The sequence below is a fragment of the Drosophila subpulchrella genome, chromosome 3L, assembly GCF_014743375.2.
Source record: "Drosophila subpulchrella strain 33 F10 #4 breed RU33 chromosome 3L, RU_Dsub_v1.1 Primary Assembly, whole genome shotgun sequence".
In the NCBI taxonomy this organism is placed as follows: Eukaryota; Metazoa; Arthropoda; class Insecta; order Diptera; family Drosophilidae; genus Drosophila; species Drosophila subpulchrella.
The window spans coordinates 24,972,631-24,990,865 of record NC_050612.1 but is presented as its reverse complement, the minus strand read 5'-3'; the positions used below and the strand labels follow the sequence as shown (position 1 = coordinate 24,990,865).

General features: G+C 48.2%; 5 protein-coding genes across 8 annotated transcripts; 2 read left to right on the top strand and 3 right to left on the bottom strand.

The window, feature by feature from the left end:
* The first annotated feature begins 413 nt into the window (after window positions 1-413).
* LOC119555209 (heat shock 70 kDa protein 4) lies at window positions 414-6,694 on the top strand. 4 transcript variants are annotated; one of them, XM_037866465.1, is made up of 7 exons: window positions 414-535; window positions 900-1,170; window positions 2,449-3,400; window positions 3,461-3,991; window positions 4,822-4,917; window positions 5,533-5,733; window positions 5,799-6,694. In XM_037866465.1, the coding sequence occupies exons 2-7, from the start codon at window positions 1,064-1,066 to the stop codon at window positions 6,420-6,422; spliced, it is 2,511 nt and encodes an 836-aa protein (XP_037722393.1). In that variant the 5' UTR covers window positions 414-535; window positions 900-1,063; the 3' UTR covers window positions 6,423-6,694. The 4 variants fall into 4 exon arrangements, with proteins under 4 accessions (XP_037722393.1, XP_037722396.1, XP_037722394.1 ...); XM_037866466.1 differs by having other exon boundaries at window positions 472-535; window positions 903-1,170; XM_037866467.1 differs by lacking the exon at window positions 414-535 and adding an exon at window positions 808-825.
* A 322-nt stretch (window positions 6,695-7,016) lies between these two features.
* LOC119555208 (neuralized-like protein 4) lies at window positions 7,017-13,448 on the bottom strand. Its single transcript, XM_037866464.1, has 9 exons — window positions 13,006-13,448; window positions 12,593-12,952; window positions 11,576-12,510; window positions 11,278-11,454; window positions 10,135-11,219; window positions 9,237-10,061; window positions 8,866-9,175; window positions 8,699-8,809; window positions 7,017-8,610 (listed from the first exon to the last, which is right to left on the bottom strand). Exons 1-9 carry the CDS (start codon window positions 13,174-13,176, stop codon window positions 7,245-7,247), a joined length of 5,340 nt encoding a protein of 1,779 aa, XP_037722392.1. The 5' UTR covers window positions 13,177-13,448; the 3' UTR covers window positions 7,017-7,244.
* A 267-nt stretch (window positions 13,449-13,715) lies between these two features.
* LOC119554521 (ATP-dependent Clp protease ATP-binding subunit clpX-like, mitochondrial) lies at window positions 13,716-15,797 on the bottom strand. Its single transcript, XM_037865466.1, has 2 exons — window positions 15,556-15,797; window positions 13,716-15,497 (listed from the first exon to the last, which is right to left on the bottom strand). Exons 1-2 carry the CDS (start codon window positions 15,624-15,626, stop codon window positions 13,985-13,987), a joined length of 1,584 nt encoding a protein of 527 aa, XP_037721394.1. The 5' UTR covers window positions 15,627-15,797; the 3' UTR covers window positions 13,716-13,984.
* A 231-nt stretch (window positions 15,798-16,028) lies between these two features.
* On the top strand, window positions 16,029-17,081 carry LOC119554522 (RNA exonuclease 4). The gene has a single exon (XM_037865467.1). It carries the CDS (start codon window positions 16,117-16,119, stop codon window positions 16,957-16,959), a length of 843 nt encoding a protein of 280 aa, XP_037721395.1. The 5' UTR covers window positions 16,029-16,116; the 3' UTR covers window positions 16,960-17,081.
* Window positions 17,082-17,185: 104 nt separating this feature from the next.
* LOC119552755 (M-phase-specific PLK1-interacting protein) lies at window positions 17,186-17,945 on the bottom strand. Its single transcript, XM_037862547.1, has one exon. The coding sequence runs from the start codon at window positions 17,802-17,804 to the stop codon at window positions 17,343-17,345; it is 462 nt and encodes a 153-aa protein (XP_037718475.1). The 5' UTR covers window positions 17,805-17,945; the 3' UTR covers window positions 17,186-17,342.
* Between the last annotated feature and the right edge of the window lie 290 nt (window positions 17,946-18,235).

Here is an 18,235-nt window from a genome sequence, read left to right as displayed (position 1 = left end):
TATTTTAAATATTTCCTCAGGAGAAACTAGCCAATCCACTTCACCCAAAAGGTTGTGGTAAAAAGTTTAATTTTGTCAATTCAAAAAAATTAAAATTTAAACTTGAAATAGGATTTAACGGATCGAAATTGTGTGATTTAAAAATGCCGTTTAAAACAAGTCAGTTTAAATAACGCTTATTTGCTTTTGTTTAAAAAGTCCTTTAAATATAATTATAGAGTATAGAACAGATTTATTTTTAAAACGCAGAATAGTTTATTTCGATAATCCTTCCTTCGACCTTCGTCGAGATCGGGGAAACTATAAACTTAATTTTGTAAACTTTAAAATCGAATAACGTCCAAGGTAAAATGTAACGGCCATTTTAGAGTGTGCCCGTATCCAAGGACCAGTTGGTATTCTATCGATTGAAGCTTTAGTACCACGATTGACTTGGTATTATCGAATTTTCTTGCATTGGTCATACTGCAGACAATTAGAAAAAAAAACGTGCGGTGTCGAATTGAAATTGCTAGGACTTACCGTGAACCCGAAGGTGATTTTCCATTATCAACTAAAACGTGCGTAGCTATCTGCTCGAGCACCAATAACTCAAACACGAGAAGAGCCAAACAAACGTTGGCCAGCGCTTTTCCGCACCATTTTTTCGCCCCACTGTGTTTGCGCGTGCGAGCGAGAGAGGCGACCGACGAAGGCCGGACGCTAGAAATTTCCATTCGCAGGCGAAAAGCGAATCCATAATTGATGTGAATGTGAAAAGCATATATCGAATCGAATGTTCTGGACTTGTTTGTCAAACGAAACGAGCAGATAGCAAGCCGACACGTGCGTCGTCGTGTGTTTAATAAACATTTGTCTAATTCTCCGTCACTCACATTAAAAACTTGTATATTTTGCAGTAGCTGGAACACAAAGAGAACGAGAACTCTGCGATCGCGTTGTTCCGCCCCCCCGAAAAAGAAAAGTAAAACACAAGAAGAAAACGGCAAACACCCAAAAGTGTGTCGGCAACTGAATCAATTGAATTGGAAAAGCGGCCAGACGACAAGGAGGCGTTTAGAAAATGTCCGTGATTGGCATCGATTTTGGCAACGAGGGCTGCTATGTGGCGGCGGCCAGGTCCGGCGGCATCGAGACGCTGGCCAATGACTACAGTCTGCGGGCCACGCCGTAAGTACTACCCCCTCCATGCAATTGTCCCGGATTATGGCCCAGTTCATATAGTGATAAGCTTTAGGAGGTCTGGTCTACATAATCGTTCCACTTTTTGCCGTTTTTTTTTTTTTTGGGGTTATGTCGAATTTGTAAGTCATGGCCCGCATATGTGTGCGTGCGATTGTGTGTTTGTAAGAGAGCGCGCCTAGAAAATTCCATGGTTGTTATGGGTAACGCTCCGTAAAACATACGTACGTGTATCCCCAGTTATGTGCATTATGTTCTAATTGTTGTTTGTGTGCTTTGGCGGAGGCCTAAATTTGGCCAACGACTGCACTTCCATAAAAAGTGTTGCAAATTGCAATTTTAATGAGGCAGCAGAGGCACTCGCATATCTTTTCCCTTCCACTGATTTCGCCTCTCTTTTCCAATTTATCGCCGCTGCCTATGTATGGGGGTGCCTTTGATTTAGATGCCGTCGATTGCGTGGGCCCCTACATATTTCCAATCCAATTCCCCACACTCCCACTCCCCCGCTCTCCTCCTCCCGTACTTGTCCGAATTTACTTTTTTGGCACACCACACACACACGCATAGAGAAAGACCTGGCGATGCATGCGTCATGCGGTCAAGAAGGCAGCATCAAAGGTGAGAGCAGCTGTTGTGGTTGCGAAGAGAGAGAGGTTGAGAGGGAGAAAGAGCGCCAACGAAGATACGGCAAAAAGAAGGAAAAACGTGTGCAAAGCTGTCAAAAATAAATTCAAAGCCGGCAAACACAGACAGAACACAAACACACTCGCGTATGCAGACACAGTGGAACCCGCTTATGTTGAACCCTTTAGGTGGTTTAGTTTACTTTTGTACAAAATAATTTTATTTAACTTTAAAATGTTATAATAGTCATGGGAAACAATTATTTAATTTATTGTTTTAATGTTAGGTTCGATTTCTTTAAAAATAGAAGTATTTTAGGCCGTTTACTTATCCTCATGTTAAACTAAAAGTAGGGTTTAAACCTTAAACCTAGAAAGCACGGATATTTACAGTTCTTTTTAATTTAAAAGTAGGGCTTAAAACTAGAAAACATGGGAATTTACAGTTCTTTATATATAAATATATCGTTTTATATATAAAAGACGTTTTAGCCCAAATCCCACTGTACTGACTTAAACTTGATTGTTCGCCAGACATACACTCCTAATACTGACAATTCCGAGATCTTAGCCTTATATGACCTGCATTACTAAGCCACTGACCGGTGTTCTATTTTAATCCCCGCCCTGACTTTTGCAGCTCCTTTGTGGCCTTCGATGGCAAGAAGCGGATCATCGGCGTGGCGGCCAAGAACCAGCAGGTGACAAACATGAAAAACACAGTTGGCGGATTCAAGCGCCTGCTCGGTCGCAAATTCAACGATCCCCATGTACAACACGAACTCAAGAGCATTCCAGCGCGCGTGGAGGCGCGCGGCGACGGCAGTATCGGCATCAAGGTGAACTACCTGGGTGAGGATCAGCATTTCGGTCCCGAGCAGCTGACGGCGATGCTGTTCACCAAGCTGAAAGAGACTTCGGCGGCGGCCATGCAGACGCAGGTGAACGACTGCGTCATCGCCTGTCCCGTGTTCTTTACCAACGCCGAGCGTCGGGCTCTTCTGGATGCCGCCCAGATCGCCGGACTCAATGTCCTGCGGCTAATGAACGAGACGACGGCCACGGCACTGGCCTACGGCTTCTACAAGAACGACCTGTTCGAGGACAAGCCGCGCAACGTGATCTTCGTGGACTTTGGGCACTCGTCACTGCAGGCCAGTGCCTGTGCCTTCACCAAGGGCAAGCTTAAGATGCTGGCCAGCACCTGGGATCAGATCGGTGGACGCGACATTGACCTGGCTTTAGGCGATTACTTCGCCAAGGAGTTCCAGGAGCGCTACAAGATCAACGCCAAGACCAATGCCCGTGCCAATCTGCGCCTGCTTACCGAAATCGAGAAGCTGAAGAAGCAGATGTCCGCCAACAGCACCAAGCTGCCACTGAACATCGAATGCTTCCTGGATGACATCGATGTCTCATCGTCTATGCAGCGTTCACAGATGGAGGAGTTGTGCGCCCCGGTATTGCAGCGCGTCGAGCAGACGTTCAAGCGCTTGCTGGCCGAGTCAAAGCTGCAGCTGGACGACATTCACTCGGTGGAGATCGTTGGCGGTAGCTCTCGCATTCCATCCGTGAAGCAGCTTATTGAGCAGGTGAGTGCCCACACCATGGCCTTAATTAAGATCCTTAATAATTGTATCTCTCTTACGTAGGTCTTTAACAAGCCAGCCAGCACCACTTTGAACCAGGATGAGGCTGTGTCCCGCGGTGCCGCCCTTCAGTGCGCCATCATGTCGCCGGCTGTGCGCGTCCGGGAATTCGGTGTCACCGACCTTCAGAATTACGCCGTTAAGGTGCTGTGGGACAGTGAGGGCTCTGCCGCTCCGGGAGAGATCGAGATCTTCCCGCAGTACCATGCGTCGCCGTTCAGCCGCCTGCTGACAATCAACCGCAAGGGACCGTTCAACGTTTCGATTGTTTATGGACAGCAGGTGCCATATCCGGATCAAACTATTGGCGTGTGGAAGGTCAAGGATGTGAAGCCGACGGAGCGCGGCGAGGGCCAGGATGTTAAGCTGAAGGTGCGCATCAACAACAATGGCATCGTGCTGATCTCCTCGGCCACTTTGGTGGAGAAGAAGGAAGCGGAGGAGGCTGCCGCAGCTGCCGAGCAGGCTGCCAGTGAGGAGAAGCCAGGCGAGCAGGCAAACAACGCTGGCGAACCTGCAGATGGTCAGCAGGAGGTGAGTCAGCCATCTCCCATCCAATTAACCCAATCACTGTCATAATTTTCTGTTACGCATAGGGGTTGCTCTGCTGTTCTTGTTTCTGTTCTAGTTGTATTCTACTAACCGCCCTTCTGGCTTAAACCAATAGGGTGTAGTTCCTCTAGCTGATTTTGTTTGTTGTAACACTGTCTCATAACGTCTGTCCGTCCGTATGTACTTTTCACAAGTTCGCATCAGATCTTATTATAAAAGCTTTTTTAATCGAATCACTATTTAATTCGTATTATTTTTTTCAACATTTTCTACATTATTTTCTTTACTGTTAAATCTTGCAAACTTTCATACTTTCTCATCAATTTGAAATAACTTTTGATTGGTTAACAGAATATCGATGATTTCTTTTCTCATTTTCATAAGCTTTTCAAGCCATACTAAATGGTACTCTTCAGCTTGCAAGATCAATACAATGTAAATGAGAAAAATTGCTTTAATCATATTCCCACATTTCTTGACTAATTTCTTTAAAGCTTCGGTTTTCAATGTCTGGTTAGTAAACCTCATCCACCATCTTTTTTCCTTTTTTATTTTTAAACTTTTTATTTTAAATGTCAGTAAGAGATTATTTCACTGCATTAGTTCAATAAATTGCTCATTAAGATTTTTCGATCGTTACCATAATCGGACATGTGGAAACCGGGGCTGTATCGCTCTTGTTTGAGTATATATAGACACATGAATGTGTATTTGATATAAATCATTCTTATATATAAATATATACCACTCCAATATTTGTTTTTGTTTGTTTTGGATATGTTTGCGAACGCGCGCGTTTTGATCTCTCGTAGGCATATTGTGAGAATGAGGATGATAATAATACATCAACAGCCTCATCACCTGGCGGACCAGGGTGGGCACAGCGGGTCAAGGGCTGGTTTAGTTCGGTACGTTTTCCTCAAATTTCTCAAATTTCAATTCAAAAAGAAAACCAACAAAAAAAGAAAAAAAGACAAAATCAAAATTTGTTGCTCCCACATTTGTGTGTCAAGAAATTGGAAAATTATTAATAACCAAAATTAAAAGCACGAAATAAGAAATTTTGTGGTTTTTGAAATTTTTATGTTTTATCCTTTCCATCAAAAATGAAACGAGTGAAGAAGACCGCTCATAAGCCGCCTACCCTATGTGCTCCCAACAAAAAAAAACAAATGTATTTAAAAAGCTTACACAATTTGCCAATTCGTTTTATAATTTCCACAAGCTTTTTTCGTATTATTTCCATATACACCTGAGAAAAACGCGCGCCCCTTGCTCAAAATTCAAAAACAAACCAATTCCCGCAGTGTCCTATGAACTGTGTTATACAACCGACCCATGACAATTTATTGTGCTCATATTGTAGGCTGTCGCTTGGAGCTGTTTTTCCTCTTCGCTTTATTGATGATGTATTGTTGCTGCTCCAATTTTCTCTTTCTATTGGAAAACTTGAATTGAACCTATGATGAACACCTTTGATTTCCTAATTCGATTAAACAACTTACCTCTCTTTTGCTGCTCAGGGCGCTGATAAGAAGAAGAAGGCCTCCAAGGCCACCGAATTGCCGCTGGAGTGCACTACCCACGGCTTCAGCCCCGTCGACCTGGGCAACTACACACAGCAGGAGTCCAAAATGATTGGCAACGATCAGAAGGAAACCGAACGCATCGATGCCAAAAATGCCTTGGAGGAGTTTGTCTACGATATGCGTAATAAACTGCAGGTAATTAAACAGATAATACATCTCTGGCAAACTCTTTTCTAATACATCCTTCGTTCTGTTTCTAGGGTGGACCTTTGGAGCGATTCGTCGTGGAGGCGGAGCGCGAGGCTATTGTGGCTCAGTTGAATGATCTCGAGAACTGGCTTTACGAGGATGGAGAGGACTGCGAGCGCGAGACTTACACCAACCGCCTCCAGGCCCTGCACCAGAAGACGGATCCCATCAAGCTCCGCGCCAGCGACTACGAGCAGGGCCCGGCTGCCTTTGATGAGCTGAAGAACACCATTGCCATTGCCCGCCTGGCGGTGGCCGAGTTCCGCAAGGGTGTGCCCAAGTACGATCACCTAACGGAGACCGAGTTCATTAACATCTCGGAGACGGCAGACAAGGCGCAAAAGTGGCTGGATGCCAATCTGTCCAAGTTCACACAGTCGCCACGAACTGCTGACAGTCCCGTCCAGGTTTCCGCTGTGCGCCAGGAGGTGCACACCCTGAATGCGTGCGTCAGCTCAGTGATCAACCGAGCGAAACCAAAGCCAACTCCGGCCAAGACGGCGACACCGCCCAAGGATGAGGCTAATGCGGAACAGAACGGAGGCGAGCCAACTGCCAATGCCGGCGACAAAATGGACGTGGATAACAATGCCCAGAGCGCGGCAGGAAATGATCCCTCCATGGATGTGGAGTGAGCGCCGCCAGCTCCTTTCGCTATCCGGTTGTCCCCGGCTATCATCGGTATTGGCTAACGATTAATGATAATAATAATGATAACTTAAACGGTAAACATATATGAAACAATCTTTGTATATGCACTTGCTTCAGGACTAGCAGAGAAAAATCCAACAAAATCAACACAACAAACAAAATGCAACCAACCAATATACAAGTGTAAGAATATGATAAAATGTAACTGCAGCCGCTGATGGATCCGGAAACGGATGAATGGATGCGGGCTAAAAAATAGTAGAAAAAGAAATGGTTAGGAAGGAAAAAGGAACCCTACACACCTGCTGCTGCCCTGTGGATGATGCAAAACGGAACAGAAACAACCCTAAAACAATTTCTAATCGACCATTTTTCATATATTTGAATAACAAAATCAACAATGCGACACTAAATGAATGGAATTCAAATAATCAAATAAAAACAATGATGATTCCAACTAAGCATTTATTGTATTCTTTTTGTGTTTTCATTTTTGGGATGGTAAGGGTATTCTTAAGGTTCCTGTTCTAGAATCATCTTTGCGGAACAAAATGACAAAAAATAAAAACGAACATATATTTCTGTGACAATTTCAATTTATTACCTACCAGAAGTGTAATCTGATTAACTTTGTGATTATTTTATTGGCGCTTACAATACAATACAAACTCGTTTACAAAGAGGAATGCGAATGCGATTTGGTGTGGGTAGTTGCTGAGCGTGATTAAAATGTCATGTTACGAAATATAGGTCAGGAGCTATGCATTTAAAAAGGCCGTGACTAGTGCGAAGGTGGTGTTGTGCGCTTAATGAGATTCGTGCTCCTCGATCCTATCCAGTTTAATTATCAATGCGTTGATTATGCAGGCTCCAGCCTCTTTGGTGAACCAGCAGAGATCGTTCAGCAGATGCACAGACGACTCGTTAAGAGTGGTAGAGGGCGTCCCACCCACACCCTCGGAACCCTGACCCAATCCACCGTGATCGTGATCACCGGATCCCATGCTGCGCCTCTTGGCCTCGGCTGCCGCCTTGCCAGTGGTCACTCCGGAGATGGACTGCCGTCGGACGTAGACTTCGAAGGAGGTGGAGATGCGGTGCAGACCCTGCTCGGAGGCAAAGTGGTGCTGGGGCAGCACGGGTTCGATAACTGTGGCATTGGGCGAATAGTAAAGCTCAAGCCGGGTGCCAGGCTCATCTTTTAGAGCTGCGGCGGCCGGCTCTTCGTCCGGATCCGATTCCAGCGGCAGCGGCTGCCCACGATCCAGTATGGCCCTAATCTTGTCCACCCGCGTCATGTAGTAGAAGGGCAGCCAGTCGCCGTTGAGATCAAAATGCACTTGGGGCGCATTCGACGAGGATGTCGATGCAGTTGTCGTCGAAGTGCTCAGCACATTCACCGTCTGCTGGTTTAGCTTGAAATAAACCCATCCCTCCAGTTTATCGCCATTTCCGCCATTGCTCGGACCACTGCACTTCAGGCAGAAGCACACTGGCTCCAGTCGGCTATCAAAAAAGGCCTGTGGCAGGACCAGCGAGGCACAGAAGCGTCTCACCTGCCGCAGGTATTCGCAGTCGTTCTGCTCCACACTGACGCCCGTGGCAGTGGATCGCAAAGAATCGGTTCCACCACCGGGCCTCGTCGGTCCGAGAGAATTCGAGTCGGACTCCATTGAATTAAGCGAGGGCAGGTCGAGATTCAGTAGAGACGCTTGATCGGGCATAAGATGGTGTCGCGTATACTCGTTCTGCTGTAGTTGCTGCAGCAGCAAAAGGTGGTTCATGTAGTCTATCTCATCGTCTTCCAAAACATTATCGTTGGCGATTGGATCTCCAGATATTTCGCGTTCGTTGCTAGTAATAAGTTCCAACGCCTGCGCATTGTTCTCGCTGTGATCCATCGTTGTGGCTACCGTTGCTGTGGGCCCAGGCCCTTCGTCCATGGAACTAGCCAACGGGTTGGGAGGATTGGGCAGGTCATCGTACTCCTTGTTCGTGTCATAGACGCCTGAGTTACTCAGGTGTTGAATATTGGCTGTGGAGCCACTGGGTCCACCACTTCCCGCTGCCGTGGCTGAAGTGTTTAACGAGTTCTGGAATCTCTGGGTGCTCTGACTGCGTTGTATATTTAGGTTGGTGTTGTGCTGCAGCTGGAGAGACTCGCGAAGGCAACTGAAAGAACACACCAAGAGAAAGTAATTTAAAATCTCAAACGATTGCAATATAATTTATCTGGCCGTGATTGACTAGAGTGGCTTACCAAGTTGACGAGGATCCACCCAGTTCGTTTCGCTGTTGCTCCAGAGTTCGATTTTTGATGGAAATGTTTAGCAGCAAGTTCTCCGAAACGCTTTCCATAACCGACCGAGTCCTGAAAAAAACTCTTTTTAAAAGACCAAAAGATTTTAAATAATTTTTATTACTTACATGGCATTTGATGGAGCTCCGGATGTGGATGGTCCATCCCTGCCAGACTCACACACCTGCTCCGTATCCTTCTCCTTCTCATGCATCTCCAGGTGCGCCTTCTCGCACTGCTGGGGCATTCCATTGTCCAACTCTAGGGCCTCCGGTGCTTCCAGGATTGGAGTGCCATTGGCGTTCCCAGTGCGACCGGCATCATTGCCCGTAATCAGGGTTATCTTTTCGCACTTGCCGTACACATCGAAGACCGGATACACATGGTTGGGCAGACCGCTGGCCAGATCCTCGAGATTTGTTGAACCAACCATTATGACTTAAAAATAATTACATTTATGGAGAATGTCTTAAAATTTAAGATTTTCGCGTAAACTCACTCAACATTCCAGCATGGGTTAGTGTTAGGGTGATCACAGTTCCCACTTGGATCTGCTCCAGGGCTTCGCCGTATTTGGAGGCCATCACTTGGCCGTTGATATTCACGTAATCTTGGGTCGCCAACCAGCAGCTCCTTTTGAAGTCCAACAGGGAAATGGGCGCAGTCTGTGGACTTGCGGACAGAACGCCAAGACTGAGAGTGCCCTTCCACTTGTTGTTAAGGCCATCTACCTTGATGCTAATGCTCTCCCCCTTGCACAGGGGTTTATTTAGGCAGACAATGGCCTGGTTGTACGACTTGATCCTGGTCACACTCCTGCGATCTTCGCTGAGCCGTGCATTCTTTTGTGATACATCCAAAAACTCGTAGTTCTGTGCCTCAGAATCAATTGATTCCAGCATAGAGCTGTCCTGCTTGTTTAGTGGGTCCACTCCAAAGTCCATGGAGTCCTGCAGTCGCAAACTGCACGGGCGAAGAGGAGAGGCTGGTCCCTGGGCGGAAATCACCTGAATACCCATTGTCGAACCTCTAAGTTCTGCCACCACATACACATCGTTGGGCACGTTGTGGAACTGTATGTTAACGTTTTCCGAGTTCAACAGAATGTTTAACGAGTTCTCTACCCGCTCCAGCGTTATCCGATCGTCCACCCTGAGCCACTCCAGCGAGGCCAGTGAGCGCTGGAGACAGCTTGAATTGAGGCACACCTCGTTACCGCTCACATACCAAACGTTTGCCGGAATCCGCCGCAGGCTGGTAGGCAGCTTCTTGCGCACGCTCTCGTCGCTGAGATTCAGATCCGTGACCCCGATGCTGAGGCATCCTAAGAAAGATTTATATATTTAATACATATATTTCTAGGAATACTGATTAGTAGTCATCCCCCTGCTACTTACCCGCAAACATGGGATTAATCGAGGTCAGCTTAATCTCAAAAGGTGATCCCACGCTGAGAGGATGCTCTGAAAACACCAGGCAATGGGAGAGCGGTGCTGCCGCTCCTGTAAAGCGTGAGGCCTCCGTCCAGTCCTTCGTAAGACTTACATTCCCCGAGACGCAAGTCCAGCGGTGTTTCGTCTCCATGGCCGGATGCTGGATTACCGATGTGGCTTGGCAGCTCTGCGAATTCTCGCTGGTTGCGTACGGAGCCCGTATGTCCAGCTGAGTCTGTGTAAGACTCACCTGGGCGCACTGCCCGTACAGATCGATGATAGCCCAAATATTAGGTGCGTGGCATTCGCAGGCTGGTCCCTGATCCATGCCATCAACAAAGAAGTGTATAAAGTCACCATTGCGCATCACACCCACTCGAGTGCTAGGACCTAAGGTATCCAAGTCTAGGAGAATATTCGTGCGTATGGTTTTGCGGTTGTGAAAAATCATGGGGCCGCATAAGATAATGGTGTCGCTGGCCTCCAGGTCGGTGGCGTTTGGAGCCAGCTGAATGTCCTCGGGACGTGTGCCCGTCACCCCGATCTCGATGTTGCCCGACCAGTGCCGAACCATTGTCTCCAGCTCCACTTCGAACAGTTCCCGCTGCCTCAGCGGTCGATTACTAAACACGATGGCGTCATTAAACTCGGCCAGGGAATTGGGACGCGATGCAGTCAAACCACTATTCGAGATGCCCGCATTGGCGCCGTGGATGCTGTGAAATCGCAGAGGAACCTCACTGTACAGTGTTGTATTTGAGATGGTGGAGTTTCCGGTGTCCGGGCTACCGCACTCTGAAGTGTCCACGATGCTAGCCTGTGCTGCTTGTCCGTACAAATCGATTACGCCATAAACGCGCTCCGGTACATTGCTGGCTGCTGGACCCTGGTCCACTCCATTCACCCAAAAGTGCACCGTGCCGTCATCCTTGCGCACCACGCCCACACGATCGCCCACCTGCAGGCGATCCAGATTTTGCCCATACTGCTCGATTACTGTGACGCCGTTCTGCATGACCCCGTTGCCTGTCATCATCCATGTGCCGGAACTGGTGAGGATAAATCACATTTAGAAATAGTTTAAGTGGGTTAGAACCCGGAACTCACCGCACATTGGTCATGGTGAAGGGAAAATCCAGCTCGTCGGCGCTGTGAGTGGTCACACCCATTTCAACAGAACCTGCCCATTTGGTCACCACGCGTTCAAGTCGCACCTGGAAAAGTTCGTTGGGACGAAGAGGTCGTCTTGTCAGCACCACACCATTATTGAAATCATCGGCAGCGCTGCAAAGAGGTTGGGAAAAATGTTTAATTATTTTTACAAAATACCTTAAGCATCAATGAAAAAACAAGGGAGCCTTATAAATTTGTTTCCTTTTTGTCTCTTAAGAGGTTTATAACTTACTTGGGTCGTAAAGCTGTGCGTCCACTTTGGGTGACAGTGGCGTGGGTGCCACAGATGTGGTGGAAGGTTAGACGATCATCGTTCCTGGCTATGGCGCGCGTACTCGAAATCGTTTCACTTAGACCGCCAGCAGCTCCGGCCACATTCATCTCGCTTTCCGGACTAAGAAGGCTTAGGGTGGGAGTTCCGGAATGCTGCTGGTGCTGATTGTGCTGGGCACCAGCTCCGCTTGAGCAGGCGGTCATGCCGGCCACTATGTTGTTTCGACGCGTAACAAGATTCTGCTGCTCACGCTCATCGCGGTCAACTATTGTGACCTTGATGGTCATACCGTAGAGATCGATGACTCCCCACAAAGTAGAAGCCACTCGGGTGGCGGCCACGCCCTGGTCCTGCCCATTAATGTAGTTGTGCAGGTTGCCGTTGGACTTGCGCATCATGCCAACGCGATCGCCCTCGCGCAGCTCGTCCAGATTGAACTCGCCATACTGGCGGCGTGTTCCCTTGCCGTTGGTCAAAATGCCGCAGCCCGACATCATAATGGTGCCCGAGCGCATGTTTGTCATGGTTGCCGGAAAGTGCAGTACTGTGGGATTGTGCGTGGTGACGCCTACTTCGATGGATCCCGACCATTTGTCCACCAGCTTGTCGATGCGAATCTCGAACAGTTCGTTGTCCCTCAACGGCCTGTGGGTCATCACCACGCCGTTGTTGAACTCGTCCAGCGGTCGGCGCCGTTCGGCAGATCGGAAGTTGGGAGAGAGCTTGACCAGCGATCCACAGCGGGTATGGAAGCATAGTCGGTCGTCTGCACCGGAGCTGACCCCAGTGCCTTGCATCCAGGCGTCGGAATCGACGACGATGTTCACGTTCATGGCCACGTCAAGATTCTGGACAACCTGTTGCAGCGGCTGCTGGAGTGGTGAATCCAAAAGCTGTTTTCAAAGGAACAATCATTACTGTCAGTTTGAGTATGCACTAGGCATTTGGAATGCTGTTGCTTGGATTGATAGTTACCTCTCCGGAGCCGGTGCCATCGCGAGGACACAAGGAAACCTGGACACAACGCCCGTAGAGATCGACGAGGGCCCACAGTGGCTTGGGCATGTTTTTGGCCGCCACTCCCTGGGACTCCCCATTCACATAGAAGACTAGATCGTTGCCGGAGGTGCGCATGACGCCCACCCGATCGTTTTCGTTGAGGGTCTCCAGATCAGTGCCGTAGAACTCGAACAGGCGACGTCCGTCCTTACGCACATCGATGCCCGACATGACCCAGGTGCCGTTCCGCATGGCAGTGGCGCAAGCCACCAGTTCCAGGTCATCCGGCGACTCGGCAGTGACTCCTATCTCTATGCTGCCGCCCCAGGAGGTGTTCTGCGGATTAGGGGTTATTAAATGCTCGTTGTAGAGGTCACCTACCCACTTACCTTCTTCTCGATGACGACTTCGAAGAGCACATCGTCCTCCAGGGGCTCTGCACTGAAGACTAGGGCATGGCTGAAGTCCCGCATGGAGCGCTGGGCCATCCGGTTGTTGTTATACAGCCGGATGGAGCGGCCACAACGCGTGTGGAAGGACTGGGCCTCTCTGCCGGTCATGGTTGCTCCTCCAGTTCTGCTTTATGGGCTCTTTTCGGCTCCGCCGCCGCTTGTTGCCGTACAAATCAATGGACGGTCGGAATGGGCACACGGGCGGAATGCGGCTCATCGGCTGTGGGCGATGCACTGGCTCGGCTCTGGGGATGGGCAGACAACCTCTGACGGCGTGGTTTGAAGTTTCCGATATCTGATCTATGCATTATGCATTGTCGTCGAAATTCCAACAGTAAAATAAACAAATAAATAAATTTATTTTTTTCGTATGACCGTTTTGCGATGTTTGTGAAAAACCGAAAGCTCATCAGCACATATCGATAGTTTCAGCCTAGAATTCCTAATTATTCATTACACTATAAATATATTGGTGGCGGAACCTATTTTATTTATAAATATTACGTATTTTTGTATCATTTGGTAATTGATCATGGTAGGTCGCGTAAAAAGCCCTCAGTTTCCAGTGATGCATGTATCAAATCAGTTTTTATTGTCATTAGTAATTTTGATATTTCTAAAAATTATAACATTTTTTGTTTTAAAGTAATGATTACAAATGAAATTTACTCTCCTTTCTAACAACTATTGAGTTTTTCAGCACTGCTTTGCCACACTATTAATAATTTCAACTGGATCCGATCCTTCAGGTTTCAGACTGTTTCATCTGTAAGGTAAAAGTACAAGTACTTTTAAGTACATGTGCTTACATTTTTCATTAAAGTATAAGCATTATAATAGGAACTATTAATCCGGCCCTGCAAGGCAATACAATATGGCACTTGGAATATTTTAAGATTTGAATTCCTTTTCAATTTCAACCGCTTTTAGCATCCTCCTCCGTGGCAATGGATCTGGAAGCCGGTTCGTCCGTGGAAATGGTTTCGGAAGCCGGTTCGTCCGATACACGGCTGTATTCGGGTTGGGACCTGCCCATGACACAATCGTCGGTTATGTGAACCGCCCGTATATCTGAGCCTGGCACTATAAACATGGGATCCAGCAGCAGTTGTTCCATGATAGAGCGTAGTCCGCGAGCTCCCATATTCCTATCCATCGCCAGCTGGGCTACCGATTCGATGGCTTTCTCGGTAAAGGTTAGATCTACTCCATCCAAACCAAGCAGTGCCTTGTATTGATCCACTAGGGCATTGCGCGGTTCGGTTAGAATGCGCACATAAATGCTCGCATTCAAGCTACGGAACGGCACTATAACCGGAAAACGGCTAACAAACTCCGGTATCATACCGAACTCGGTGAGATCCCGAGCCTGCACTTTGGTCAAGTATTTATCCCGCTCCTCCTGACCCTTGTCCAGGAGACTAGAACCATTAAGGCGTCTGGCGATGATCTTGTCGAGACCGTTGAAGGCGCCGGAAGCCACGAACAGGATGTTCGTTGTGTCCAAATGGTTGTGCTTTTTGCCAAATAGATGTTTCCGTTCGATCACGTTCACTACGCTGCCCTCCAGCATCTTGAGCATGCCCTGTTGGACGCCCTCGCCGCCAATGTCCCGACGACATTTAATATCTGGAATGGCACATATCTTGTCCACCTCATCCAGGTAAACGATGCCAGTTTGGGCGCGCTCCAACTGGTAGTCGGCATCCTGAAGGAGCTTCAAGAGAACACTCTCGGTGTCCTCTCCCACATAGCCAGCCTGCGTCAACGCGGTGCAGTCACAAATGGCAAAGGGAACGTCCAGGCACTTGGCGATGGTCTTAGCGATTAGCGTCTTCCCAGACCCCGTTGGGCCCAGCATGATGATGTTGCTCTTTTCCAGCTGAACTTTGCTGTACTGACAATTTGACAGATCGGGCTTTCCCTCTTTCTCCGACGTGGTGTTGGGCGATGATCCGTTTCCCGATATGTCCAGCTGGTCGAGCTTTAGAATGTCATCCAGAGAGGATCCGTCCTGCTGCTTTAGAATGTCATGCTGGTCGGATTCGTGCTGCTGCAATTGGTAGTGGTGGATGCGCTTGTAGTGGTTGTACACTGCTACCGCTAGGACCTTCTTGGCCAGCTCCTGGCCGACCACATGCTGGTCCAGGTACTCCATGATCTTCTGCGGTGCTGGCAGATTGCCCAGTTTGGGCGTGGTCGGGGTCGCCTCCTTGGGCTTTGCCACTGAGGACTCGCATTTGTCGCCACTTTCTGACTTGGTCGAGCTGGTGACAGTTTCCTGTTGGTCACTGGCCGTCCCAAGGGGACTAGATGCTGAGTCAGGCGGATCTATGGATTGGAAGCGATACAACCGCTTTGCCTCATAATAATGCAAACGCACTTCCTCGAATGATTGTTCTTTGATTATGTTGGGGAAGTTGCCCCTTCTAGGAAAAGGGTCATGTTTACTTCAGTTCATACTTAATAACCGATCTGCTTACTTACTCTTTGTGCTCATGGAGGCAAGATGGGCCAGCTGGACAGAAGCCGCTCAGGTGGTTCAAGCAAACAACCATCGTCGTAGTTTCGTATTTTGAATACTAAATTGAATATGAAAGCTCAGATCATATAGACAGTGTTGCCAGATGCAAAATTGACTTATAAATTAATTTCGCACTAAGATATTGTTTTCCGCGCTCATTCAAAAATTCGGTTAATTCTAAATATGTATCAGTTATACTACTACCTACTATTGCCAACAGGCACGTGATTACGTTATTTTCATAGCAGCAGCTATTTCCATTCACTAGGAGGAGTGAGGAGTTAGAGCCTGCGACGTCTTGTTAAGGTCTTCCAGTTATTAAATATATTAAAAAAAACCGTGACTTGTTCCTCAATCACTGTTCTGCAGAACGCGCCCATTTTATGCCAGAAAAATACCAAAATCCCGCTGGCAGTAATATTTGAGCCACGCCAAACGGTCACACTGGCAGGTGTATTCGAACAAAATAACACATTTTGTCAAAAGCAGGATATTTATCTGAAATATATAGATGACCCGGCGTCATGTCCACTACACAACGTCAGAAACAATTCGACAAGAACCGCAGCCGTGCGACTAACACAGCCAGCGGCAGCAGTGGTCCCAGTAACAACAGCAACGCGAAAAATGTGGTTTCCCAGAATCAGCGCAAGCTTCAAACTTCCATGGAACGCCTGCAGGTGCAACAGGCCAACACAAGTCGCCGGGCGGCCGGCTCCAACTGGATGGCCGCCGCTGGAGGAGCAGCTGCCGGAAGCGAGAACCAGGAGGCGAGTGCGGAGTCGACGCCACTGACGAAATCGGCACGCATGCGCATCAAAAAGAAGGCTCAGCGCAATCGCTACTTGGCCATGGACTGCGAGATGGTGGGTGTGGGACACAACGGACAGGACGACATGCTGGCCCGCGTGTCTATCGTGAATCGCGTGGGCCATGTGCTACTGGACAAGCATGTAAAGCCGCGCATGGAGGTCACCGACTACCGCACCAGCGTCTCGGGCATTCGTCCGCAGGACATCGCCAACGGTGAGGAGTTCGACGCCGTGCAGAACGAGGTGGTCAAACTGCTGCACGGCCGCATCCTGGTCGGACACGCCCTGGGCAACGATCTAGCCGTCCTGAGCATCCGCCATCCGTTCGACGATATCCGCGACACGTCGCGCTACAAGCCGCTCTGCAAACTCGTCTCAAATGGCCACACGCCCAGCCTTAAGCGCCTGACCATGGCCGTCCTGGGCCAGGAGATCCAGACAGGCGAGCACAACTCTGTGGAGGATGCACGCGCCGCCATGGGAATTTACAATCGCATCGCCGCCGACTGGGAGAAGTACCTGGAGAAGAAGCGGCACCAGCAGCAGCACTACTAGCTGCCCAATCGGGGAGCCCCACTGCACTCAGGGGAAGAAATGCGGTAGCCTTAAGTTATTTGTATACACGAGTTTCACATACTGGAAACTGTTGTTTAATTCTATAAAACGTTACAACCTAAGCGGTCGTTGTTTTTTGAATTCGGGGAATAACCCTTAATTAAGACTTGGGACTTTATATGATAGGCCAGCTGAAGAAGCAAAATCAAATCGAAATTTAAACATATTTGTTGTATTTACATATCCTTTATATCAAGTAATTTCTTAAGTAGTTATAAAAGGTGTATGTAAATTTAGAACTATGTACTTATCCTATAAGGATGTACCAAAGTGCTAGCCCTGAGTCTAGTATGATACAGTTTTGTCTTTAAACTATAATCCACTTAAGAAGCCTCCACTTCTTTGGGTGGAGTTTGGCTGGTGCTTGATCCGTGGATAGCCTCGTGGCGCGTCATTAGCTCTCGCCATGGATCCTCCAGCATGGAGGGGTGAAAGTACTGCCCAGAGGAGCCTCCGCTCTGGTTGTGCTCCCTGTTCTGTTGGTGGTTCCTCTGATTCTGGTCCCAGTTGGGTTGGTTCCGGCGATTAAAGTTGCCGCCTCGTCCGAAGTTCCTGCCCTGTCCGTAGGGCCGATGCCTCTGCGCCTCCTGCGGTGACTTGTTCTGGTAGAAGTGCGGAGTATTCGGCTGGCCCTGCTTGTCCTCGTAAAAGCCAAAGTTGGGAGTTTGGGGTTTCTGTTGGCCACCAAACTGCTGGGATCTGTAGTCGGCGGACTGCGATGGATAGTGGCCACCGCGCGGGGAGAAGGGTGGCGGGTGGTTGAAGTTCTTGCGAGGGGTGCTCATTTTGGAGTTATTCTAGGACTAACTAAGTTGCCTTTTGCATTTCTTGTTAAAAAAAATGGTAAACAAATTTAATAAACGTTTTCAGTATGACCGTTTTGCAGTAGCCAAAAAATACAGCAAATAGATGGTGGGAAACTTGGCTAAACGTTACTTTCGTCATAATTTAGGATGTTTCATGATAGACTTTTTGACTTCCTTTGACAGACCCACCACGGTCACTTTAATATTCCGGAATATTTCGTAGCAGCGCGGTCGTCGTGCGGTCGGTCGGTTAAAATAAAGTGCATTTAACTGCAGTTGCTCTCGGTTCCCACACTCTCCGCTTCCAGTCCGAGTCTAATGCGCCAGCCAGGCGATATGTAAGCAAATTTGCACGCCCCTCGATCGGAAAAACCTGCGAACAGAGCACAAAAGAGGCGTCGCCTGCCGCA